Source organism: Cyprinus carpio, chromosome B3 (assembly GCF_018340385.1).
Source record: "Cyprinus carpio isolate SPL01 chromosome B3, ASM1834038v1, whole genome shotgun sequence".
In the NCBI taxonomy this organism is placed as follows: domain Eukaryota; kingdom Metazoa; phylum Chordata; class Actinopteri; order Cypriniformes; family Cyprinidae; genus Cyprinus; species Cyprinus carpio.
Genome location: NC_056599.1, coordinates 22,472,049 through 22,499,093, shown reverse-complemented (window position 1 = coordinate 22,499,093; position 27,045 = coordinate 22,472,049). Strand labels below are relative to the sequence as shown.

Here is a 27,045-nt window from a genome sequence, read left to right as displayed (position 1 = left end):
ATTCACTCACTCATTGCAGCCCAATTAGGTGCACCAAACTTTTCCCTTGTCTTTTTAAGCAAGTAATCAAAATTTTTTTTCCTGTTAGACAATAATCTTATTTGTTATATATCTACAAATCTATAGCAATTTTAGGAAACCAAAGTCACTTACTGATCCTTGTTGGTTAAGAGATGTTTCAGCTGGAGCACATGAAAGGCAGTTCACCCTTTGCCTCACAGTACGTCATTCACAAGCTAGTGAACAGTGACCATTTTTCTCCTTTATCAGCACAGGCTGGTTATTTAAGATATTTATCTCCCGCAGCACATCTGGGTCAATAGATCATAGTCATGAGCAGTCGATACACACTTGCTTTCTTGAAATGAGCCCAGGGTTCCATTTTACTGATCAGTTTTTGATTGCATTTTGGGTTGCATTTGATTGCAGAATTTGCGCTTAATGCGTTTGAAGTGTCTCCGATTGTAAGTTACCCAGCTCTTCTCACAGTTCTCAAGGGGAGTGAGAGATGCCATCATTGTTTTACTGCGTCGTCATTGAACGGAGGTCTTTTATCAACTGTGACACGCTTAGTGTTTTATCAGCGGGCTGCTGTATGGGTGCAGGGCCTCGTGCCTGATTGCTAATCATCACTTACAACCTCCATGTCCCTTTCTCTCGCTGTGCTATAGCGTAACACTGCGGCGTCTCATACTAGCTGACTGCGCGTCGGTTTCTGCTGCAGAGAAACCGAATAACAGCAACAGAGGCAGAGCCTGTGCATTTGTTTGTGTGTACAAGTAATGCTTTTAGTCACTTTTTATAAATCTAAAAGTATGCAAATGCATGCAAGGGGTGTGTTATTTAAATTTTTGGTTACATCTTTAACTGGTTCAATTTTCATTTCAAGCACTTGTTAAGATGGTGAAGGTATCTTCAAAGTGCATGCTGACTTTCAGAAGACTGTGGCGTCAGGCAGTATAACATAAATAGCATGAGTATTTGAGTTGATCTGTGAAGGCAATACTGGGAGCTGTATCTCTCTCTGGTTAAATCCCTGGTTTAAATCGGATGATCCAGTGAGCCTGTACATAGGTGAAGAGTTGCAGCAAACCCTGGCTCCTCATTGGCCAGATTAAAGGATTCAGATAACAGTTAACTACATTTACCAACCTACAGTGCTATTTTTTTTTATTTACAGGGTTCGTACGGTCATGAAAAACCTGGAAAAGCCATGGAATTTTAAAATGGCAATTTCCAGGCCTGGAAAAGTTTTGGAAAAATGAAAAATATGTTAAAGCAATGGGTTTTTGAAATAAGTCATGGAAATTTGTTTCAGAATCTCTGTATATATTTGAATATAGTTGATAATATTGGTTAAATTACAATAGTTAATGTTGGGGTGATGCGTTTTGTGCTAACGTTAGTATTATGTAGCAATGCCAGGGAAATGCAGATTTAAAAAATGTATGGCTTCATGATGAAAAGTATGAGGGGTGGCTTGAGAAAGATCAGGACCCGTGCCGTGCTTAATGTACACTGTGTGTCGTAAAAGGTTTGACAGTTCGAACATGGGAGAGGCAGCGCTGTCTAGCCATGCTAAAGGTGCAAAGCACTTGTCTGCAGCTGCTTGCTCGACAGCTCCCAACCCGATTGATGGCAGGTGCAAAGCACCTGTCCTGATCACTGGGTTTTTCACTGCGGTGCTTCCCTCTTATCCACTGTAAAACAAGGGACCATTTTGAGTGCTGTATCCAGAAACTAAGCCCTAACTGCAGAGGTACTGTTGGCGCTAAAGGTGGCTAATTCGCACTATTCCTACAAGTCTTGTGAAGACACAGGCCAGCTTTTTCAGACTATGTTCCCAGACAGCAAAATAGCAGCCAGCTTTGCATGCGGCGAACGCAAGTGTTCATATTTATGCCCTTTTGGACTGGCTCCTTATTTTAAGAAACTGACTTTGGCAGATGTATCGAAGCAAAGCGTCTATGTTATGCTCTTTGATGAAAGCCTGAATCACTATTTATGGTCTAAACAGTTAGACATGCATGCCAGGCTATGGAACTGGTCCGAGGTGAAGACTAAATACATCGGCTCAGAGTTTATGGGCCATTCATCAGTTCAAGACATCACTGAAAAAGTCAATAACTTGCTCTCAGAGATCGGAATCAAGAATCTTGTCCAGATCTCAATGGACGTCAACTGGAAAGTATTCAAAATACTCCAGAAGCAAGTGCAGAAAGATGCAGGAAAGTCCCTAATTAACATCAGTTCATGCAGGTTGCACATACTGCACAATGCGTTCAGAGATGGATATAAATCCATCGGATGGGAAGTTGAACAAGGACTCTCTAGCTTGTATTGGCTGTTCCATGATTGCCCTGCATGTCACGAAGATTTTATGACAGCAACCGTTTGTAAAACTCCCATGCTTAAATTTTGTAAGCACCAGTGGATTGAGAATGTCAACGTTTCAGAAAGAGGATTGCTACTCTGGCCAAACATCAAACAATACATCCAGATGGTAGAGAGAGGTGAACTACCCAATCCAAAAGTAAAGTCATTTGAAGAGGTGAAGATGCGCTGTGCTGATACTCTCTTCCCAGTGAAAGTGGGAATATTCGACAGCATTGCGAGAAAAGTCGACCCCATCCTCACTATGTATCAGTCCGACCAACCAATGCTGCCGTTTCTCTGCGGTGATATGTACAAACTGATTAAAGGTAAGGATGAAGATAAATTGTGTGATTGCTAATAATGTTTAATTCTATACACTGCAGTACAAACATTCAGAAACGCACGCAAAAGTAAAATGACATTTTTGATGTTTTACATTATATAATCTAGAGCAAGATTTTGAATATGTTTAAGTAGTTTTAAAATAGCACGTTTTTGTGTTTAGAAATGTCAGATGCAGGGCAGTGGAATAAAACACTGTCTAGAGACAAGTTTTTAAGAGCTATTTTTTAGAGAAAGATTTTTTTTGCCAACCACATTAACTGAGGGAGGTGCCAGCACGATCACTTGTTATCATTATATTTATATGAGATTAAAAGTTAAAGTAATATGTTTATTATTTTACCATAACTATTACTGTTTAAACCATTTTATTGGTTTGTTTTTAGCTAACAGTTCATGTAATGTTCATTCTTGTAGTTTAATAAATTCATTGATAGTTAAATAAGTTAAAATGTCAGTTGTTTTACCTCAAAAGATACATTTGTTAATTTAATTTGGCTTGTAAATTTGCAAATTAAGTTATCAAACTGAAGAATAAAATCACTTAATTTTACTTTTTCACAGGCATCATGGGACGATTTCTGAAGGAAAAGCATCTGGAAGAGGCCACATCCACTCTAAAGCTCCTCCATGTCCCTTTTCAAGGCAGCAGTCTGCACAAGGACAGTTCTCAGATTGATATTGGGTTTGCAGCAGAAGCCACCCTGACCCAACTCAAGTCTTCCAAAAAAATTTCAGATAGGCAGAGACTAGAGATTTAGATGGACTGCAAGAAACTCTTGATCACACTCCTTGAGAAGTTGCTGAAAAAGGCTCCAGTGCATCCCACATTAGTGAGAAGCATGCAGTGCCTTGACCCAAGACGCATGGCTGAAAGTAAGGAACTCTGCGTAACTCAAATGAGAAGGATGTTGCACATACTTGTTGAAGCTAAACATGTAAATGAGGCAGTGTGCAACGATATTCTTAGAGAGTTTAGAGAGTTTTGTGATTTGGCTGCTCTTCAGGTTAAATTCAGGGAATTTGACCCCAAAACCACTCGAGTGGACACCCTGCTGTATGAGACAATGGGAACAAAACCATCACTTTCCAGAGTGTGGAATGTGGTGAAGATTCTTCTTGTCTTATCACATGGGCAGGCAAGCGTCGAAAGAGGTTTTTCAATCAACAAAGAATTAATAGTTGAGAATCAGAGGGAAAGATCTCTAGTGGCTCAGAGTCTCATTGTTGACCATGTCAGATCTGTAGGGGGTGTAATCAAGGTAGAAATCGCAAAGGAGCTGCTCCTTTCAGCTGCAGGAGCCAGGCAGAAGTACCATGGGTACCTGGATGAAGAGAAGTGAAAGAAAGAACAATAATCTGTTGACTTGAAGAGGAAGGCCTTCAGAGATGAGCTGGAAGATTTGAAAAGAAAAAAAAAAGGGTTAGGATAGAGGTGGACATTTGTGCTCTTGAGAAATCAGCAGATGAATATGCTGAAAAGGCTGAATCTTCAGGCAATCTGACCTTAATTAGCAAATCCAACAGTTTCCACCGTACTGCACAACAAAAGAAAGCATCTTTGCTCAAAATTGAAAAACAGATTGATGAGTCAGCATTTGTTGTTTTGGGGGGGATGTGGAAATCAAGTAAAGATTAAGTTAACTTGTTAAAGACCGTTATCCAGCGAGGTTAATTTATGGCAGTTAAAGTTAAAGGACACTATTGCTGGACACTTTTATTTATTTTTTAGTTTAACATTGTTGCTTCCCATTGATTTATGTTAATTATCTCCCATGGATTACGTTAATACATTTCTAAGGGGTTCTCAGGGTTTGATGTATTATGTTATGAAACTGTGTTACTGTGCAAGCATTATTTAAATAAATGGTTATTTCGTAATCTACACTACAAAGCTTGTCATTTATTTTAGTAAAAATATGCTGGGTGAAACATGGATTTTCTTCTTATTTAACATATATACATAGACATTTCAAGAAACATTAGGTCATGAATATTTACTTAAAGTCATAGAAAAGTCATGGAATTTTCTTGGTAGAAATGTGTACGAACCCTGTATTTAACTTTTTGATCCCATGAACTACCAAATATGATGAACGGATTGCAAGGGGCCCCTTCCTAAAACATACAAGACTAATAGATTTTAATGTATAAAAACACAATTTATATTTAGAACTAATAGATTTTAATGTATTTTATATTTAGAAAAAAAATAAAAAAAATATTCAACTTATATTGTGAAAAATATTTTATTTTATTTTAAAATAAATAATTATAAAATATTATCTGAAAAGTATTTACTTTCTATTAAGTTGACACAGTATTTTTTCTACCCATAATAAAGGTAAATTAATTTAATATACAAATTGTAATTTATTTTATTTTACACACTTGTGTGGCTTCCTAGGGTCCCTGAGCTCTAGCTTGAAAACCACTAATTTAATTGACAATTGTCTCTGTAGCATAAAGATTTGTAATTTGTGTGTGATGAACTTGAACAGAAGGTGCATCACCTGGAGAGAAGAAGATGCAACAAACACTCTACACACTGGAGTTGTATGGCAGGTTGATTAAAAAAGAAGCAATAGTGACCACAAAAATAAAGCATCCTCAAAGACAATGACGTGAGGACCAAATGCACAGTATGCAGAATGATCGCAATTGCTTTACTGTTGTTCAGCATCTCAAGCTTGTAGTCGAGCACATGTTGTATGAGCGGATAGATAACAACCTGCGGGTGCATAGTCATTTACATGCAAAATCCTATTCGATAAGGATGAACAACTATTAAATGAACTACAGAGCTCTAGCAGCGTTTCTTAGCAACAGCCCGTAGTCAAAATAATCCCACTTTGCAGTGCTCTGTGTATTTTTTTCCCACACGTAAATAATATATATGCAGAAAACCTTTAATTAGTGTCACAATTTACCTTGCCTCGAGTAAACAGTCCGGTATGTATTTAGAAATGTAAGTTTGTTTTGACACATTGCATTTTTCATAATACTCATCACTTAATAATTGCTTTTACATTTTAGTAGATCAACCCTCAATCGATGGCTGTGTCTCAAACCTTAGTGAGTTCTCTACTTAGACAGCATTTTTGTGTATCATATCAGCCTGCACCCCTATGTTTGTTGCCAGTACTATTCTAATCTATTTTTATTCTAATCAAAGCAAGTGTCTTAACAACAGCTGTTCACCTTACCAATATTTAGTTCTCTTCATGAATAATATTCCATTTTTAGGTGTAGCATTCCTGCAAACATTTGATTATCCTTTTCTAATAGACATATCATGAAAAAATATATAAAAAAGAATATTGTAAACAGAATATATAAAATATATCTTCTTTAAAAAACAATTGGGCAATGATTTTTTGGGAAAACTGGAGAAAAAAGTGCATTACCAGTACTTATATTCTAATCTAATATTCTAATCAGAGTAAATGAATTAACTGTTCCTCTTATTAATATTTAATTCCCATTATAAATAACACCCCATTTTAGGTACAGCATACCTGCAAACATTTGATCATCCTTTATCTAAAAGACAAATATTTAAACAAATAAATAAATTGGGGGAAGATTTTTTGGGGGAAAACCAGAGGGAATAAGTCTGGGAAAACCAAAGAAATCATTCTGGGAAAACTGGAGAGTAAAGTCTACTTCTATTCTAATCTAATTCTATTCAAATCAAAGTAAGTGGCTTAACAAAAACTGTTCACCTTACCAATATTTTGTTCCAAGTATGAATAATATCCTATTTTTTATATGTAGCATAACTGAAAACATTAGATCATCCTTACCTAAATGACAAATTAATAGACAAATGATAGATAGATAGATAGATAGATAGATAGATAGATAGATAGATAGATAGATAGAAAGAAAGAAAGAAAGAAAGAAAGAAAGAAGGGGGAAGATTTTGTGGAATACCTGGAGGAAAAAGTATGCATTGCCAATCCTTCTGTTCTCTAATGGTGTTCTAATCAAATTAAGTGGCTTAACAAAAATTGTTTACCTTACCATTATTTAATTCCCAGTATTAAAAATAATAATAATAATAATTAAGTGTAGCATATCCAAAAACATTGGGCTCAAATCCTTTGTCAGTAACTTGAATGAATGAATGAACGAGCGAACAAACGAGTGAGTGAATGAATAGAGGGAAGATTTTGTGGGAAAACTTTTTTTCAGCACCTGCGCTGGATTTCCCAGTAGCACAAATGTTCCATACCCGTCGTATAGTACTGTCTCCCCACCAGGTGTTTGTAAACAGTTAGCAACACTGAATGCTGGATAGCTGTGCCAAAAATAACTGAAAATAATTAAATGTCAGGACTCCAGGGACCTGAAACTATTTGAAAAGTGTGTCGCTCCTTGCGTGTATTGGCAGTTGAATATTACTCCTTGCTTCCTTTGCAACATTTGATTTATTCATTGCAAACATGTTTGAAGCGCATCCTCAAGGGCCACATAGACCACAGCATCCCTCTGTGTACAACAGATCGAGTGTGTCCGGATTCCTTCGGATGCTTTCCTTTTAACCGCAAGCTTTTTCTTCTAAAATGGGCTTGTGTTTATCAGTTCCTTAAAAGTATCAATTACCTTTTGTGTTCCCTGTAATGATCATGCTCATTTGTACCCAGAGTTTGTCTGGCTATAAATGCTTCTTTTCAGATGAGACCGCTTTTGGCATCCATGAACACACCTCCAGTCTTCCCCCACTGTTTCCCTTCTTCTACTTTTACTACATCTCTAAATATAGTAAGAAAACGAGGGATATGTGGGACAAGATCTCACTCCTCTCAGTAACAAGCAGGCCTCTTCTTTCTCCTGTACTGTTCATTTACACAATCCTGACCTGGCAGTGAAAGCTTAACCGAACCACCAGGGCGACTTGGGTTTTAAGCAGTATGTGTAGCACACATGTCTTCTGGCCACACATTGCAGCAGCATTATCAAGTGCATGATAATAAAGCTTATTGAACCAGTCATGCTGAGACCAATAAATCGGTGAATGAGAGGTAGAGAGCACTGGATGTGCTTGAATCTACAGTCGCAGTGTGCTTTTACCCCCTCCTACACTGGCCGCTGTCCAGCTCGCCGGTGAATGAGTCCGTCCGAGTTGCAGCGTATTTGCTTTTACAAGGCAGCTTTTCCTGGCTCGAGGCATTTTGTTTGCTTCAGCCTTTTCTAAACTAGACTACATGGACATCCCAGTGAGCCGGTCATCCACCCTGAAGTCTAGTCAGCCAGTAAGCTTGTACCTATATGGTGCTACAGTATATGCGGTGCAGCGCTACTACTTTGTATTTTAAATAGGTGTTGAAGACCAGCCGATGCCAGAGCCAACGACTTATCAGTGTGAAACCACATACTTTAAGGTTTTTTCATAGCAAGACCACTATACTACTGAAATAATCATAGGATGCCCAGTGATGTCCAGAACTCCTCATTTTGGTCAAATTCTGCACCACTTGAGCTTTTTTGTTACCTGGGCAAATGGAAAACCCTGTTCCCTTGAGCACTCGTTGGTCACTGGGGAACAGTCGGCTAAAAACAGAGAAGAAAAGCCTTGTATTTCAGCAATACACACCTCCCAGAGGTCCATGTGGGTCCAACGGTACGTTAACGCTTCTGACCCATAGACATAATTTCTATTGTGTCTAGCAGCCTGCTTAGTTTACAGGTCAAATGCTGAATTATTCTTATCGTTCCATTCAGGAGAAATTCATTTTAATGGAGTTCGTCATTAGCATGTTGATAAGCTAGCATTTAAAAACAAGGCAAATACAAATATTAGGTAAAGGAATCCATTTTCATTGACCTTAACCCTTTTGTTGTAGATTTGTTGTTTATCCAACTTATTTTTTCAGTGCAGTAAGCTTTTTACTGAGAATGTGCAGACGTCTTATTCATTAGCTGATATAAATAACTAGTGTAACTAAGAGTAATAACAAAGTGCAGTAAACTGTACAAGTGTAGAAAAGGTAAAAAATTATCAATTTATATGATAACAATTACTAGTTTGCAATATCAGCTGAAATAAACAGAAGTGGCTGGCATTGGAAGCCACATTCAAGTAAAAAAATGACTGCACCCACTTTATTTTTAATGATAAAAATAAAAGTTTTTCCTCAGCTTTTCAGCCATTTTGGATTTTTTTTTCTACTAATCATCCAAAAATCTTAACCTCAACCTGTATGACTTCATATTTTTTTCTGAGGAACATTTCTGTGGAATATTTATACAACATGTTTCAACTGTTTTCCCCCCATAATTTGAAAGCCCTTAAAATCCAAAACAACACTGGACATCAATGACTTTCTTTAAGAGGACGGAAGGACATATTTCAAAATGTTTCAAAGAAAATCATACATGTTTGGAACGACAAAAACCAACACGCACTCCCAGAGTGACAACATCTATTTGGATGTCTGTGCTCATGGCACTTGAAAATATATTCATAACAGTCACAAGGGGGACTCTGCAGTCTCTCATGCAGACACCATACATGTGTTAACACACATACAGACTATTTCTCTCTTTCTTTCCACCCCCACTCCTCCATTTCCCACCAAATCCATTGTGTTTTCTCAGGCACACTCCCACAAGACTTCATTTTTGCACAGGGCAGGAGAAACTGATCTATGACTGGAAATAAGAAAGAGTGTTAGTAAGGGAAAGAGAAAGAAAGATTTAGTGAAAGAAAGAATAAGGGAATGAGGGAAGGGGGAAACCATGGTGCTGTAATGTATCATGGCACTTTTACTTTATATATAGTATATCCTTGTTCTGTCATGTTAATCCCAATAAGACACTGCCATTCCATTACACACACACACACACACACACACACACACACACACACACACACACACACACCCATTACACACACACACACACACACACAAGACTATTAGTATGAAGCGATTTTTTTCCCTGCCAGTTATAGATAAGCCTTTTTCCCATGGATGTGGCTAGATTGCATGCTTGTGTGAAGCGAGGAGAGAAAGAGCAGCGCTCATAAGATGCTGATGGTGGTAATACTGCAGCATGCTGGATGGAGGAGCAGGAAAGGGAGAGGGGAATTGCAAATGAGAAATGAGGGAGTAAGACTGAATGAGAGCAAAGATAAGGTGGTAAATGGAGAGACAAAGCTCTTGCTGGAGAAACAGAGAAAAAGAAATGATAGGGAAAAGACAGAAAAAAGGTAAATGGGCACTGGACAGTGAAAGAATAAAGATGGCCGATGTTTGTTAGCTGAAATGCATCAAATATTTGCTTTACAGGTGCATGCAGCAGTTTTATTTTTTTTCCATGTTCCACAGGCTGATGTTTGCCTTTGGATGTATACTGGCGACTAGTGTTGTGGATGCTGTGGAAGCCTGATCCGCCACTGAATAAAAAATAAAAAAGGTAATTGCGACTTTATATCTCACAATTCTGACTTTTTGCATGATACAAACTCGCAACTCTGACTTTTTTAAAGTTTCACTTTATATTTCACAATTCTGAGAAAAAAAGTAAGAATTGTGAAATAAAAAGGCGCATTTATCTTTTATTTTTCATTCAGTGGTGGAATGGGTTTCTATAGGATGCAGCATAATACACAAGCAAACATTGTCAATTGTAGAAATGCTCTACTCCAGTGGTTCTCAACCGGGGTCAAACTTCCAGTGGGGCCCCAATAAGTCCATCAATTATTTAAATGTAGTTGTATTACCATAATTTTAATTAAAATACCAAAAAAACTACAAATAAAGATCTACAACATTACAATGAGCTCGTATTTTTGAGGTTATTTGCTTCTTTTACAATAGACGTCACGCCCACAGGAATTATACAGGATTTCCGGGAGACGTGTGTGTCGTGTTCAGCCTGGAAACAAAGATGCCGTGACTCCAAACCCCCTCATGAAAGAAGAAAACCGTTGTGTTTACAACGGTGTCAATGAGCGCTTATCAGGATCAACTTAACGCTGGATTCTCAAAAGTATGTGAAATATTTAAAGTTTGGGGCGTAGAATATTTAAAGTACGTCTGAGAGTTTTACACACCAGACTGTTATTGTGGTGACATTTTCACTCCCCGAAACGTGACGCTGAAACGAAACAAACTGTGATTGGTTGTTTGACATGTCGGTCAAACAGCATCATGGGCGGGCCTTGGCCAATGAAAGCTGCCATGGATACCAGACCTTGTGTGGTGGTTTTGTTAGTAGGAGGTTTATTTCAACTAAAATTTGAATAGTGGCTTGATTTACAGAGGGCCTTAGGGCCAGAAAGCTTGAGAACCACTGCACGATTCGCTATGAGCCATCATTAATTGAATTTCATAATAATCTGATGGGCGAAAGTGTCCAATAACAGTTACTGAGATAAAATAAGTAGAATTTGGCCGGTCATGTGATATCATGTTTTAGGATGTCATCTTTTATTGGTCCACTGGAGTTCATCTAATGTGGCTGGACATGATTTAAAGATATAGAGGTGAACAGTATTTTTTTAATAAGGTTACAGTACATATTTAAGAAAGCTTGCTGATATTAAAGAGTGGGAACGTAACAATTGGGGGCTTGAAGTCTGACCATCTGAAAAATGCCCCAAACCTCTTCAGAAACTAAGACCAGCAAACTAGCTTAGACATGTTTAGGTATGTAGGAAAATCATTTCTTGTGGTTTGTGAAAGAATTCTAAAATAATGACTTTTGACTTGAAATTGCTATGCCTGTAAATCAAAGGTGTTTGTATGTGCACTTCCACATCTGGGTGTTTTTCGACCATAGTTGTGAATGCATACATCTAAGAGAAGTTTGTGCATCTCTGAGCATTTGGCACTAGCCACTGCATGCTAGCTTTTAGCATTTTCGCAGAGTGGGGCTCTCACTTGGATTAAGGACAAAGGGAAAGGCACTCTGTCATCCCAGCTAATGGCATAGACTAGAGTACAGACAGAAGGAGAACACTGCCAAACTACAGCTCAGACAGGGAGAGAGAAGTGACATGCAAGGAGGAGAGAGTGTTCGAGCGATGGAGAGAGATCGGGAAGGAGTGATTACGGGCAGCGCAATGATGGAGAGGAAGGGAGATGGAAAATTTGCAAGGACAAATGTGTGTAGTGTGCTGCAGTTCTCAGGATCGAATACCAAGCAGAAGAAAAAATGCTGTGCTACTTATTTCCTCTGTTTCACCTCGATGGAGTGAGCGTGTGTGCAAAAGAAGCAAGGAGTGTGTGCTTTTTGTGTATGTCAGGGAGTTTTGCATGTGTGTTTTCTTTGTCAATACTTCAGATGTGTAGTACACGGGCAGTTTTAGACAAAGAGCCTGTTTGTAGGTCCTTTAAGTCAAATTTCTAATATGACAAAGACAATTAAATTACACAATAAAGTGAATAACAAATATAAAATAAATAAATAAAAATAATACAATAATAAGACATTAATAATATATATGAGAGAGAGAAAGGGAGAGATTTTAGTAAATTTTATTTTAGTAAATATACACACACACACACACACACATATATATATACATACACTAAATGTGTGTGTATGTGTGTGTGTATAATAAAAAAAAAACTATAATTATTGTTATTATTATATTCTCTTCTCTACATGTTGTAGCATCAGCATGTCTAAAGGGACCTGGGGAATGTATGCTATGAATGGATATCAGAAAGAGAAAGATAGAAAGTGTGAATCTGGTGGGAGGTTGAATCACTCTCTTGTTCTCCATTAGGCCGAGAACCTCAGTGTTTTTATCAATGAGATCCAATGTGTCGTTGCCAAACAAAACACTCAATAGTGTATTGTCTCTCTTTCTCTCTGTCTTAGTCTGTATCCCCGAGCTTCCTCGATCACACTACATCAACTACTGTTATGTAATATACTCATCTTCTGTCTCAAAGGTTCATCTTTTACTCTCCCTGAGCTGTCAATATCCACACTCGCACCACAGACGTGTGAGGATGTTTACTCACACATATGCACTCTTTACTATACGGATACAAGGATTTTGTACAAGATGCTCTTTGGATCTTTGTTTTGGAGAACATGATCATCAGGTTTTATTGGAACTTGTAGAATTGATGCAGCTCGAATGCTGCCAAGGAGTGCAAACCAAACACTAAGACGTACTGAATGTTTCACTCAAATTGTTATTGTGATAGAATTTGCAATGAAATATTTTGCATTAATGCAAAATGCATTTCCACTAGTGCTCTTAGACTTTTGGACCTCAAAAGGAAAGAAGTAATCAGGTGGATTGTTTGATTATGTCTGTGTTTGTAAGAGCCACTGTGTCTGCTGCTTTTCTTATGCACTGATTTGAGAGGGTTCATTCCATCCTGTCAGTCACTGACTGTAATTAATCTAAAGTGCTGAGCTGTGTGTGTGTGTGTGTGTAAGAGAGAGAGAGAGAGTGCTTTGCTACAGCGACAGAACTCACCATTGCTTGTTTGTGTGAGAGACATAATAACATCTGACTGTATGCAATATTATTCCATGCCTCTGCTGAATCAGGCATGTTTGCTAAGATACATACTGATGTACCATAAGAGTGTTTAATTATATTGACCAGTGTTATAATGAATATCGAATTGGTTTTGCCTTGTAAACACTTTGAACACAAGTTCAGTGTTTGCTTTAAATTAAACAAGAATAACCTGTACATTTAAAGATATGTACAAGAAAAGTATTAGAACTAAATGAAAAAAAGGCAAAAAAGCCCAACATAAAACACTAAAAAAAGAACACTAACAATGATTTTATGTTCACATTGTATTTTAATGTGTTTATTTTTCTTGTTTCTGTGCAGTAAGTGTGCACTTAGAGTGAAAGATTTGTCTTCAGGTCTTCAGTTTGTTTGTTTTTCTGTTCACTTGGACCTTGGGCTCCCCTTTAGCCTTCATTTATTCCAAATTATATGTACTTACCAAGTCACTGTATGCTGCCATTAACATCTTGTTGAATTTCCTTTAGCGTCTGCCCTCTGTCATTACTTGTGTCCGTGTGTTGGTTATCGGGAGATCCAGGGTACACACGCCACATGACCTCCGTGCTGGTGTTTGCTTCTGTCTGTTACTGAACTAAACTCCAGAATCCTGCACTCATAAGGCATGCCAGATAGTTGTTGCTTTTTTATTAATTATTTATTTTTAAAAAAAAATTTATAGCTCAAAGTCACTATACTTTTCATTTTGTTAACTTTTTTGTTGTTGTCTTGACAGTAGAGAGTGGAGGATGTTGTTGGTGAAACAAAAAGCAGTAAAGGGGGGAATCAGACATAAATCTTTTGCATAATTGCCACGGCACAGTGTGACCGAAGCACATACACTAACTGCTATATCAAGCTGTCAAATTTTCTTCAAATTTTAGTCAAATTTTGCTTGATGATTTGAGAAATTAAGAGCTTAATGTACTCTGAAAACCCACCATGACTTGTGGAAGACTGCCCTCACTTCATAACGATGATTAAAAAAAAAAAAAAAAAAAACGAGGTCTGAAATAAGAAGAATAAGATCATTTTATGTACTTTAAGTGTTTGTTTCTTTTTTTTTTTTTTTAGTTCTTCAACTTCATTTCAGTTATTTACCAAGACAACATTTCTAATTGTCATTATAATTTTTTTTCAATTGTCAAGTTTTTCATATAATATTTATTTTTAATTGCAGCTTCATTTCAGTTAACAAAAAACGAACAAACACTTTTTATATAGTTTTCGTTAACAAAAACAAAGAATAAAACTTAAATTTAACTTAAATTGAATCGCACTTTTGGTGTCAGACTGGACGATCAGAAATATGGCCCTTCCAGTCAGGGTGAGGTACTAGAAGGAGAAAGACGCTTTTAAAGATGAACACCATAAAAAGTAATGATTTAAGAGTAAAACTGTTCTAGTTTGTAAAACTTTGCTCCTGGTAGATGCAGTTAGAAACCAATCATGGAATATTTTAGTTTGGCGAAAAGGAGGAAAATGGTTGTGAATAACTATAATTTGACTGGTTTTACTGAGAAAAAAAAAAATATATATATATATATAAATTTAGATAAATCTACTTTAAAATGTATTTAAAAGATGTAGATGTATTTAAGACAAAAACTACTTTCTCTCTCTCTCTCTCTCTATCTCTCTTTCAAACATATTTTCTCTTTCTCTGGCTGGTAAAGGTGCCAGATGCTGGTCCCTTGGGGTTCCAGGGCTCTGGCCTTCTCCCCACCCTGGTGTCCTGCCAGATCTTGAGAGAGAGGGACATGGAGGTGGGTTGAGGGTGGAGCTTGTCCTGCTCTTATCCCAGATGGCTGTTGTGGCAGTAGTCTCTCGTTCTCTGTCCACTTGTTCTCTTATCTTATTTCTTTAACCTACTGTTTTTCCCTCATTCAATAACATTATCCTTCTAACCAAACACTGTCACATGTACACGCTCTCACACAGCCTCGTTCATGTACACTCAGCAGTTCAGCTGACAGCGAGGGATCAATATGAGCAGTGTTATGAGAATGGCCTCTGTAGAGAATGACATCACACACATTCACCTCACAGCAAGAGGCAGTCCTGCATGTTTTGTGCTAATAGGAGATGCCTTATAGAGTTTTACCCTACATCAACTTCTGAAAATCACTCGGACAAAGCTTAACGCACTAAGAAGTGAATACAGACTAAAATATTTAGCTCCATGAAAAATATCTACCTGGCTTTTAAAAATTGTTTATTTTTGTAACAAAGCAGTCCATTTGATTCAGTCATTTTAATACTGAAATTACTTAAAACTGTTATTTTTGATGGTACCACTTGATGTTTTTTGACAAAACATTTTTGGTAACTCTTTAACGATAAGGTTCTATTCATTAATATTAGCTAATGCTTTAGGTATGAATGAATGGTGACCAGAAGTGACATGTTTGATTCACATAGTATTGAGACTGTGATAATTGTTGTAGCCAATATATAATTTTTTTTTCAAGTTTAATGCCTTATCGAATCAACTTGACCATAGCAACCATGGATTAACAATAATTGGAAATTATTAATACATTAACATTTTATTTTGAGTTAAGAATGGCATAAAGACTGGGCATATATATTTTTATATAATATATTCAATTATTTAAATTTCAACTATGTAACATCTCCCAAACAGTGTCTTTACATCACCCGAATACACTTTTAATAAACCTATAATAGTGATTTATATGTTTGAGTTGTTGGGACGGATTTCATGGGATTTCTCTCTCTCTCTCTCACACACACACAGTTTGAGTTGTTGGGACGGATTTAATGGGATTTCTCTCCCACACACACACACACAGGATTTCATGGGATTTCTCTCTCTCTCTCTCACACACACACATAAATACATTTAATTAAATATTAAAAAATGACTAAATCAACCTGACAAATTAGGTTACATCAAATAGTCATAATGTATTACTATTACATAATAAACATGTTTTATTATTATTACTATTATTATTATTATTATTCAGTGTAGATCAGTATAACAGTAAGAATAAAGAAACCAAGTGATTTTAGAAAAGATAAGAGGTGTTACTTTGATTAATATTTATTTTACTTGAAACAAAAATTTAACAAACTGAACCTTATAATGAAGTGTTACCATATTTGTACAGTATATGGCTCAGTTGCTTGACATAGCCATAATCTCTCATGGTGAGCTGAAGCAACATATAGAGTCCACACATATGCTACGGTGCAACCTCGTGCTTGCCAGTTATTTCCCTAAACCCTCTTTGTCATCCCTCCAGTAGTAGCTGTTATATCATCGTGCCGTGTAGGTGTGTGTAAGTGCCTGCTTGTTGTGTGAGATGGTGCTCCCAGCATCCCTGCACCAGAGCCTCTCGCTGACGATATAGGGGGGATCTCAGCTTGGCAGCCTAGCACTATACGGCCTTGGCTGTGTGCTGCAGGAAAGAGGAGGAGGAGGAGGAGGAGGATCTGGCAGGTGTCCGTGTCATTTTTACAAAGCTCCACCAGCACCAGCCACTGCACAGAATCCCCAACCAATCAGTGCTGCTCCTTACACAGCAGAACGAGCCGCCACTCGCTTCTCCCCCTCCTCCCGTATCGCCTGTTCCCTTCTCTGCGCTTCACAGCCCTCCGTCTCTCCTTTTCATCAGAGTTGCGCTCTTGTGTTGTTTCCATCATCACACCCCCTAACCCCTTTATGCATCTCCAAACACACTCCAAGTGGGTTTGATGCCGGTTATAGGTTGTTTTTGCATTATGGATGGCTTCTCTTTAGCAGGCCACCGTTTCGGCATCCCACTCTCCCATCTCTTTTACTTTCTCCCACCCATTTCTCTTCCCGGGCCCCTCCTCCATCCGTTTTTCACCTTGGGTATCCATTGGTTCATGTCATTATGGCGCAGTAAGGCAAAAGAGGGAGAGGGCTGGAGGCGATACATTACTGTGACGCTCCAGAACGCTTTCCCCTCCCTTCCTTCCTCTCAACCTTTCCCTTTCTGTCTCGCTAACATGCTTGCTTAGCCAAATATGATATTTTGTCCAGTAAGCCACTGTTTGTCCTCTGGTATGCGTATAGCAGAAGGCTGCACATTTTTGACATATTAAATGAGATGCTTTTAGTAGATGGATTTATCAATTGATTTATAATTAAATCCTCTCCACCACTCTTTGTTTTTCATTTAAATGATCCTATTGATTTTTTTCATGCTGATTCAGTGCAGTGATCAGCCGCAAGCACTGAGTGGTACGATTACCCCCCAAGAGGCGCTTGTGTGCATGTTTATGATGTGTATGCGCTTGATTAGATCAGGGATTCTCGACTGGTTTTGCTTCAGGATCCAGATTTTTTATTGGAGAAGCCAACGCTATACCAAATGTGTTTATCATAAAGAAGTACATTTATTCATGCAGAAGTGAAATAATAATAAAAACCTAATAACATACACAGCATATAACAATATTATTGCGACTTAAGGTACAATTTTAAACATTTTCAGGGAAATTTTGTGGGGCAGAAAAGGTCAGATGTCTATTGTCAACAAATTTATACTTGCATTTCGCAGACTTTTAACCAATCTGACTTACAGTAGCGGAACAAAAGCAATTTGTCACAGAGCCAGCATTATTCAGAGTGTATGTGAATTGCAGCTTTAGGCTAAATAGCAAAATGAACCATTTTGTAAATGCCTGAACAAAAACAGATGAGTGATTTACCAGCCAAAAAAATAAATACTAAGATAAACATTGTATTTGTTTGATCGAGTGACAGTGAGTTTTATTTGACATTAAGCATTTTCTCCTTTTTGAGTCTATTTATTTTACTATCCAAACTAAACATGCTTACATGTTTTCATTTTATTTTTAGTATGTATTGTTTTTGTTTCAATTTTTTTATTTACTGTTTTTCCATATGTTCAGGTATCATAAATGTGAGTCCATCAAGTGAAGAGGGACTGCAGAAATAGCCAGAAATGTGTGCGTTTTTGGCATCTTTTTACTGAATAAACTGAATGGTGTGGAAAAATGTTTTTGAAAGGACAGTGTTAGGTGAACAATGAATTTCTAAAAGTGTCTTTTTCTGTCACGTTAAAGACAAGTAATATAAATAGACATCAAGTCCATTAAACCTCAAACAAGTTTATTTAGAGGTGCTTTGATACATAGTTTTGATTTGAAGTTTTGAAGAATTTCAAATGCTGTTTTTGGTTTTTAAATACCAGTCTAAATAATTTCATACTTTAAAATTGCATTTTTTTCTAATATAACATGTTTTGTGAAGCTTCTACGATTTTAAGACTTTCCAGATTACTGGTTGCATTTTTATATTTATTCGTTTCTGTTGCATATTGCTTGCCATAAGGTCTCATCGTTTTCTAAAGCAACATATTCAGCTGACATTATATGCTGTGATATTTTCTCAGTCAAGTGTATAAAGGGAAATTTTGAATGGTCAATGTTTGTAGGTTAACAGTGATTTTCTAAAAGTGAGCGGCTTTTTATTCTGTCACAAATATAAACAGACAATTTCATGCATTAAAATCATCATTTAAGGTACCAGTATCTTGATTTGGAAAAACATACACACTGTCACCTGAAGCGTACACTAGGTCTAAGCTTTTTACCGTCTTGCTGAATGTTGCACAGCTGGTGGTGGTGTTGAATCTGCCACTAGCAAGGTGTTTTGATAATGGTGGACATGATCCTGTGTGACAGAGGTATCTGCGCTCCGTAATGATTCCTAATATGTCTTCACCTGTGTGTGTGTGCTTTGTGTTTTGTGTATGTGATCCACAGTATTCTTGTTCATATGCGCAGTTGCATCAGGCAAATGCTGCAGTGCACTGGCATATAGCGGATTAGGTTCGCGCAGGATTTCTCTCTTTCTCTCGCTCTCACACACAGCTCTGCCGGATATGAATAGAACCGACCTGGGGTGCAAGGAGCAACCACAGGCAGAAACATGAGCGCTGTGTGGGGAGATCAGCAGGGCCTCAGTTTTCCCATACCAGACCTCAGAGACCTGCACTTTCACCTCTCACGTAAAGAGGGCGCTGTTTCATACGAACCCTACCATACAAGCATTCTCTGCATTGCCAGCATCTAGTTCCATCTCTCTCTCTCTATGATCCTTTAATATCTCTGCAGTTAATGCAGTACTTGTGGCTTGCAGCATCATGTAGACTCATGCTGGACACTTCCCAGTCTCTGCTGAAACTGAGCAGAAACAGACAACAGCTATGCGACCTGAGGGAGCGTACGGGCCATTACACTCTGTGATTATATTCACACTTACATGCTATTTACTGTATGGTGCACAAGAAAACAGATTCTGTTTTAAGTCAAACAGATGTTTCAGATCATAAATGCCTATTTTGCTTAAATTAAACTTTTCACGAAAATTCAAGTAAATGGTTTCTGCAAATGTATCTGTGTTAAATGAACTAACAGTGTAAAAATCATTTTAATGCTACAGTTTTAATGCATAAAGCTTCTCCATTTTCTTATATTTAATATCTATACAAGGTGTCCCCTCCATAGTTGAACGTACCCTACGGAACTTAATTCAGTCAGTTTTACTGTTTCTCTCTGTTTTCTTGAAAATCCTACTCTTTGTTTACTGTGTTGGGGTATTTAAGTACATAGCAGTGTATGGAAAATTGTTTTGGAATATGAATTGGCCCATTTCTCTGTAAAGATACAACAGCATTTTAAGGCTACTGCCAATAGTCTTCATCTTCATTTCATTTCATCAAACATTAAGTAGTCACCACAGCTAACAAAAATGTGTTCATTTTTCTAATTTTCCATTAAGTTACGAAAACATCATTTTTGAATGTTCAATGTGATTTTTTTTTAAATAATGTTTAAATAATGCTTTTCTGGATTATCCAAACATTAAATTTTATAAAACATAAAACATTTTTAAAACATGTTGGATAAACTTCCACGGTTCCATGAACAGCATATACATAGTGTTTTTGTACTAACATGTTGAGAAAATTATTAAAGACTTGGATAACTTTGAACGAATGGTCTATTAAAGGGATAATTCACCCAAAAATGAAGATTACTCCATGATTTACTCACCCTCAAGCCATAGGTGTACATGACTTTCTTCTTTCAGACATATACAGTCAGAGTTATATTAAAAAAATGTCCTGGCTCTTCCAAGCTTTATAATGGCAGTGAATAGGGGTAGAGATTTCGAAGCCCAAAAAGTGTATTCTCACCGCTTCGCCTACATTCTACATCATCCGCTCTATTGTGTACATGAGTACGACAGTTAGCGGAAGTTAGAGATTACGGCTTATAAAATTTTAAATATGGATATTTTTCTTACAAAAACACATCGATTCGCTTCAGAAAGCATTTATTCACCCCTGGAGCCGTGTGGAGTACTTTTTATGATGGATGGATGCACTTTATTGGGCTTCAAAATCTTGACCCCCATTATAAAGCTTACCAATTTTTTTCAGACGATTGTATTTGTCTGAAAGAAGGAAGTCACATACACTTAGGGTGGCTTGAGGGTGAGTAAATCATGAGGTAATTTTCATATTTGGGCGAACTATTCCTTTACAGTTTATGTAAGAATATATGTTTGTAACTAACACGGATTGTTTCCTGTCAGCTAGGACTGTACAGAATAGCTTATTTCTTCAAAATTACACAATGGGACTTGCATCCATGTGCAGTAAACCTAAAATAGCAATGTTGTCTGAAAATTTAACAATGACATTATTTTTATGGCTGCTAGAGCACTCATTTGTACAAAGTCGAGAAAAAGCAGGTGAGCTGACTCAATAGTGTGTTGTACATTTGGGATCTGAATTCTGCTTTCATTTTTCCCATCGTGTACATGATAAAGGCAGGGTTTTTTTCCCCTGCTTGTTCTCCTTTATGAATTAACATTTTTATGTAGCCCTGTTCTGATCTATTCCTGGTGAATTCTGATGTACTCACTCCCTCTCTTCCTGTCCTGCTTCTGCTAGTTTCTTTCTCTCACACACTCTTTCTCTTTTCCTGTCTTAGTATCACTCTCTCTGTGGCATAGTTAGGTCACGTATGCATCACCGGGCTCTGATTAGTGTGGACCTGTCTGTAGGGCTTTAAACATCCCAGTTAATTGATGCTAATAGTGTGTTGTAATCTTCTGTCTGAAATGCTGCTGCTTTTCGTCTTAATCCTACTGTACTTCTCTGCACTGTTCCATGCTTGCACTTCCCTATCCGACTTTTTGTTAATTCTCTTAAATCTTTGACTGACAAACACGCTTTGCTTCTTTCTTTGTAGTTTTCTTGACATCTTATTTCACTTCTCAGACAATCTTACTATGTAACCAGTTTAGATTGTTGTATTTTTTCAGACGTATACTATACCATTTTTAGAGGCAAAACACTTGCAGCTGGGAGTGTCTTTGGCTATGTGGAAAATAAATGTGAATTTTATTTTTAGTGCTGACAATAGTATTTTTATATACATTCTGAGGTGGAAATGGCGGGGGAAGGACATTTGAAACATTTTTAGAATAAAATTATAGACTACTTTGTCTTTCTAAGGTTTAGGTCACACCTAGCATTTTATGTATCCAAATTCACATAATGAAACAATATTTTTACCCTTTTTACGTAATTTAACAAAATTAGAAGTGATGCATAAATAACATATTTTGTTCACAAGTGATATTTACTTTAATTTGTCTTTATTTTTGACATATTTCGTCTCAAGCTGATATTCACTGGTTGGGGTGATTAAAGAGGCTACGCTAACTTAAAAAAAAAAAAAAAAAAAAAACTATTGGATACAAATTTGTTGGCCGTAAAGTTAACACCTCAAAAGAAGGACAGCAGTAATTTGTGTTTTATATATATATATATATATATATATAGAGAGAGAGAGAGAGAGAGTAAAATTGAAAATCTGCTTCTGGGACAAGAGTAAAGCATAAAATCTATACAAAACAATTGTATGGAAAAAAGTGCTTTCAAAACGACAAAAAGGAAAAAAAAGACGCTATTTTTGGAAATTATGCCGAGTGGTCTTTTGCCTAAGAGGTCAGGAATTTGACTAATGTTAAGTGTTTAATATTGATATTTGCACCTCTCTTCATTATGTATGGTGAGAGAAGACAGGAATAGAGGAATGGACAGAAAATTATGGTGAGAGAAGAAAGGGATCAAAAATGGAAACATGATCAAAAATTGGAGTCCTGCAAACTGTGATGTGTGTGAGACAGTGTGGTCTGTAATATTTATGGTGTACCGCACAGTGCTAATAAAAATTAGGTCACTCCATGTCTAATGAAAGATGTGAACAGAGGAAAAACAGAAAGATGAAGGCGGCGGGTGAAGAGAATGAGGATACAGAGATGGCTGGAATATAAAGGAGGGATTTTCTCCTGAGAGATCAGAGAAGATCAGAACATTTTGTAGATGTATAATAAAAGGAGTGGTGGAGGGATGTGAAAGATGGTATAGAGTTCTTGTTCTTTAAACTATGACATCTGCCACGTCTATTGTATCTACTTCCTATCTCCTCTCCAGTCATCTGCTCTTTAAACTTGTGCGCTTGTGGCCAGATTGCTCCTTTTATTCGAGACTCTGCCTTCTGTTTCCAATACTCCAGACAAATCTAGACCTCTATTTTTAGCCCACAGCCTATGTATATTCATAAACACCAACTGAAGATGATTTATTAATGATAGAAAAAAAATTATTCTGCTGTGGTTTTAGCTTTGAATAATATTCATTTCAGTGGTTACTTCCTTATCTGTGGTGCAGTATTAATGCAGCAACATGCAGGCTAAAACCAGATGTGGAGTGCTGTGCTCCAGTGTTTGTGGTTGATAGACAGTGCGGTCCAAAAGTCATGAGACCACATTAAAAATCAGGGATTTAAAATTGTAAACTTTAAACAAATCAAAAGCTTTGGGATTTAGAAAAATGAAAAACAAAGAAACGTTACATTGTAAATTGTATGATTCTACACTACGGCTACATTCAAACACTCGTATTGTAAAGTGTGGCAAAGGACTTCCACTGAGACTCAGTTGACACACAGCACAGATTACAGAAAATCTGGGTTTGCGTCCTGAAAATGTAATGGTGTTAAGTTGCATGTAAACATAACCATACTAAAGGTCAGTTCATACAGAATGCCTAGCTCTGGGCTGCTTTTAAATAGGTTTTCTATGTAAACGTGAGCTATGTAAACTGACACCTTTGACCATGTCATATGCATGTTTAAGTGCCATTTTTTTAAAAAGGTACATTAACCCTGTTGAAAAAAAACAGCATATGCTGGTTAGGTATGTTTTGAAGCATGGCTGCTGGTCCTGAGCAGGAGCTTGTTTCTTAAGACCAGCACATGACCAGCTTAAACAAGCTCAAACCAGCAGCCATGCTTCAAAAAATACCTAACCAGCATATGCTGAATTTTTTTAACGGGGAAGTTAAGTTTAAATTGAGTTAAGTTGTTTTGTGAGAACATGTTCTGTTTAATCTGAACATAAAACATGACTGGCAACTCTATTGTGCTTCTGTAGCCCTCTATTATAGGTCGCTTCTATACTGTACAAATTTGTGACGTTCATATTCAAGGTCTCGGACCTTTGAACTCCAAGGGTTTTAACTTACGCAGTAAACTCAGTGTGGCTGCATGTACTGTCGTCCGTCAGAATCAACTTGTAGCCTATATTACATAACTAGCATAGGTTTTGAATATTCTTGGAGGGATTTTGGAAGGAATTAATGCACTGACTCAGTGTGAGCTGTTTCAACGACACTATGCAGCACACGCAAACACCGCTGGTGTGAGAACAGTGTTCAGAGGAATCTGAGACCAAAGCTTTGACCTTTAGTACTTCAAAGAAGGTGCAGTTCTGTGTTCTGTACAGTGTTCTGCACCATACAACAAAATGTTGTGTTTGTAAGACATGATGCATTGCTTTTTGATCTCATCAGGCCTTCTGATTTGCTAGAGTATGTTTTTTAGTATTTGCTCTACAGGCAATTCCTCCAGAAATCTAGCAGGCGTGTCCCACAGAGCTGACACAGTGTCTCTGGGAAAAGCCACACTTAAATGCTCCTCTTGGAATAACTCGCTTTACTTACTTACTCGACCGTTCTCAAGCCAAGTAACAGTGAAAGGTTCTCCTGAGCTCTCTGGAACAGTTTCTGCAGTTTCCTGGGGAAAGATGATGATTGTGCTAATCCTAAATGAATTGTGGGCTTTCACTTAGTCTTGTAGTGTTGAACGTACTCCTATATAAATAGCACAAAAAAGAAAAGATTTCTCATAAATATGCAGTAAGAGGAGTTCTTGAAATGATTGGGAATCAGTTGATGATCTTCTGCTATATGTTTTATTTATTGCAGAGTCTCATTTTAATAGTAACAGTAACATGAAAAAAATATATATTAATATAGTAATTTTAAAGTATTTAAACATATGGTGGCATTTTTGCCTGAAAAGAAGCGATTTATTTTTTATGTAAAAAAAAAGGAAAAAAATATTCTTTAAAAAATATTAAGAAAGACAATATCAGATGCATTAATGAGAATTTAAGGGTGAAATATGCTTAATTATCCTGAAAATAATCTCACAATGAATAATAATTACATAATATATGTCCAAAAATACAGTAAAAGCTCCTAATAGCTTTCTGTATGCAATATAGTTTATTTTTATTTTTTTGTTTTTTTTTATTTTTTTTTTTGTGTGTGAGTTTTGTGTGAGAGAGAGCTCTGGTTTTGTGAGTGTATTTTTTGTTGTGGCAGCACCTAGCACATTCATTTTCTGACAGTCATCTGAAGTCTTTGCAGAACTAATGTAGGGCCCAGAAGAGTGTGAAATTCGATGTTAAACCTAGATGATTGTCTTGACTGGTGTGCTGGGGAAAGTTATGGTTATACTGTACACTCATTCCAATGTGTAAAATCCATTCTCATTCTCCTATGGTTCTAATATTCTTTCTTGTACACAGGAGGCTGGTTTTAGGACATTTAGATGCATGCATACACACACCTATCTTTATTTTTAGTCTGGTATGTTTCAGCATGTTTTTAGAAAGTTTGACAGCATGAAATCAGCAGGCACCGTCTCAAGAGGTCATATTTCACTCAACCTTTCTCACAGAAAAAGCTGGTCATGATGGGTACAAACATGTCCGTAGCATCAGAGTATCTTGTAATGGAATACAGGAACAAGAGCAGAACTGTGGGCAGCAAACAGCCATTAGGAGCGTGTCCACACTCCCAGGAGTGGCATTAAGGCATTATGGTGAAGAGTTACTTCATTCCAGGAGAGTCTCTCCTGCTAGAGTCCTTATTCATCCTCTAGTCTAAATCTTTAAACAGTGAAGCTCTTAGACTTCGTTCCACAACTGTGGAGCCAGACTGCAGTGATACAAGAAAAACTCAATTCTGTTCTTGCATAAGCGCTGAGGTTTTGTGTCCTTCAAGAATAAAGGGCTGTTCGCTCATACAGTGCTCTGCAGTGCGAAAGCGATCTGAAAGTTATTCATTTACGAAGAGTTGGCCAGTTTTAGTCACCTGAGCGACAGTGAACTTTGATGATGTGAGTGTTTGAGTGTCTGTCAAAGTTGAGAGTATTTTAACTTTATGCAAATGAGTCGCGATTACCAGTTGGCTTGAAAACTGTCAGATACTGTATTCAGATGTAGGCAAAATGAAGATCAATGAATCAATTTAACTCTTTTTGAATGCCAACAATTTCTGACACAAATGTTTCCAAATATATATATGTGACCCTGGACCATAAAACCAGTCTTAAGTCACTGGGTTTTATTTTTAGCATTGGTCAAAAAAACATGGTATGGGTCAAAATTATCGATTTTACTTTAATGCCAAAAAACATTAGGATATTAAATAAAGATAATGTTCCATGAAGATATTTTGTATATTTCCTTCCATAAATATATCAAAACTTTTGATTAGTAATATGCATTGCTAAGAATTCATTTGGACAACTTCAAAGACGATTTTCTCAGTATTTTGATTTTTTTGCACCCTTAGATTCCAGATTTTCAAATAGTTGTATCTTGGCCAAATATTGTCAGATCCTAATAAACCATACATCAATGGAAAGCTTATTTATTTATGATGACTAATAATATATATATATATATATATATATATATGTGTGTGTGTGTGTGTGTGTGTGTGTGTGTGTGTGTGTGTGTGTGTGTGTGTGTGTGTGTGTACAGTGGTATGAAAAAGTGTTGGCTCCCTTTCTGACTTCTTATTTTTTTGCATGTTTGTCACACTTTAATGTTTCAGATCATCAAACAAATTAAAATATTAGTCAAAGATAACACAAGTAAACACAAAACATGCAGTTTTTAAATGAAGGTTTTTATTATTAAGGGAAAACAAAATCCAAAACTACATGGCCCTGTGTGAAGAAGTGTTTACCCCCCTGTTAAAACTGGTTTATCACACCTGAGTTCAATTTTTCTAGCCACACCCAGGCCTGATTACTGCCACACCTGTTCACAATCAAGAAATGTCTTAAATATGACCTGCCTGACAAAGTGAAGTAGACCAAAAGATCCTCAAAAGCTAGACATCATGCCGAGATCCAAAGAAATTCAGAAATGAGAAAGAAAGTAATTGAGATCTGTCAGTCTGGAAAATGTCATAAAGCCATTTCTAAAGCTTTGGGACTCCAGCAAACCACAGTGAAGCCATTATTCACAAATGGCAAAAACATGGAACAGTGGAGAACCTTCCCAGGAGTGGCTGGCCAACCAAAATTACCCCAAGAGCACAGCGACGTTATTCACAAATGGCTAAAAAATGGAACAGTGTTAACATCCA

General features: G+C 37.1%; 2 protein-coding genes across 12 annotated transcripts in view; both read left to right on the top strand.

Annotated features, from left to right (window-relative positions):
* Nucleotides 1-27,045, top strand: part of LOC109059057 (potassium voltage-gated channel subfamily C member 1-like) — a 67,614-nt gene that overhangs the window by 8,867 nt on the left and 31,702 nt on the right. The window lies entirely within an intron of this gene.
* LOC122136544 lies at nucleotides 1,684-4,303 on the top strand. The gene is made up of 2 exons (XM_042720284.1): nucleotides 1,684-2,702; nucleotides 3,283-4,303. The coding sequence occupies exons 1-2, from the start codon at nucleotides 1,838-1,840 to the stop codon at nucleotides 3,477-3,479; spliced, it is 1,062 nt and encodes a 353-aa protein (XP_042576218.1). The 5' UTR covers nucleotides 1,684-1,837; the 3' UTR covers nucleotides 3,480-4,303.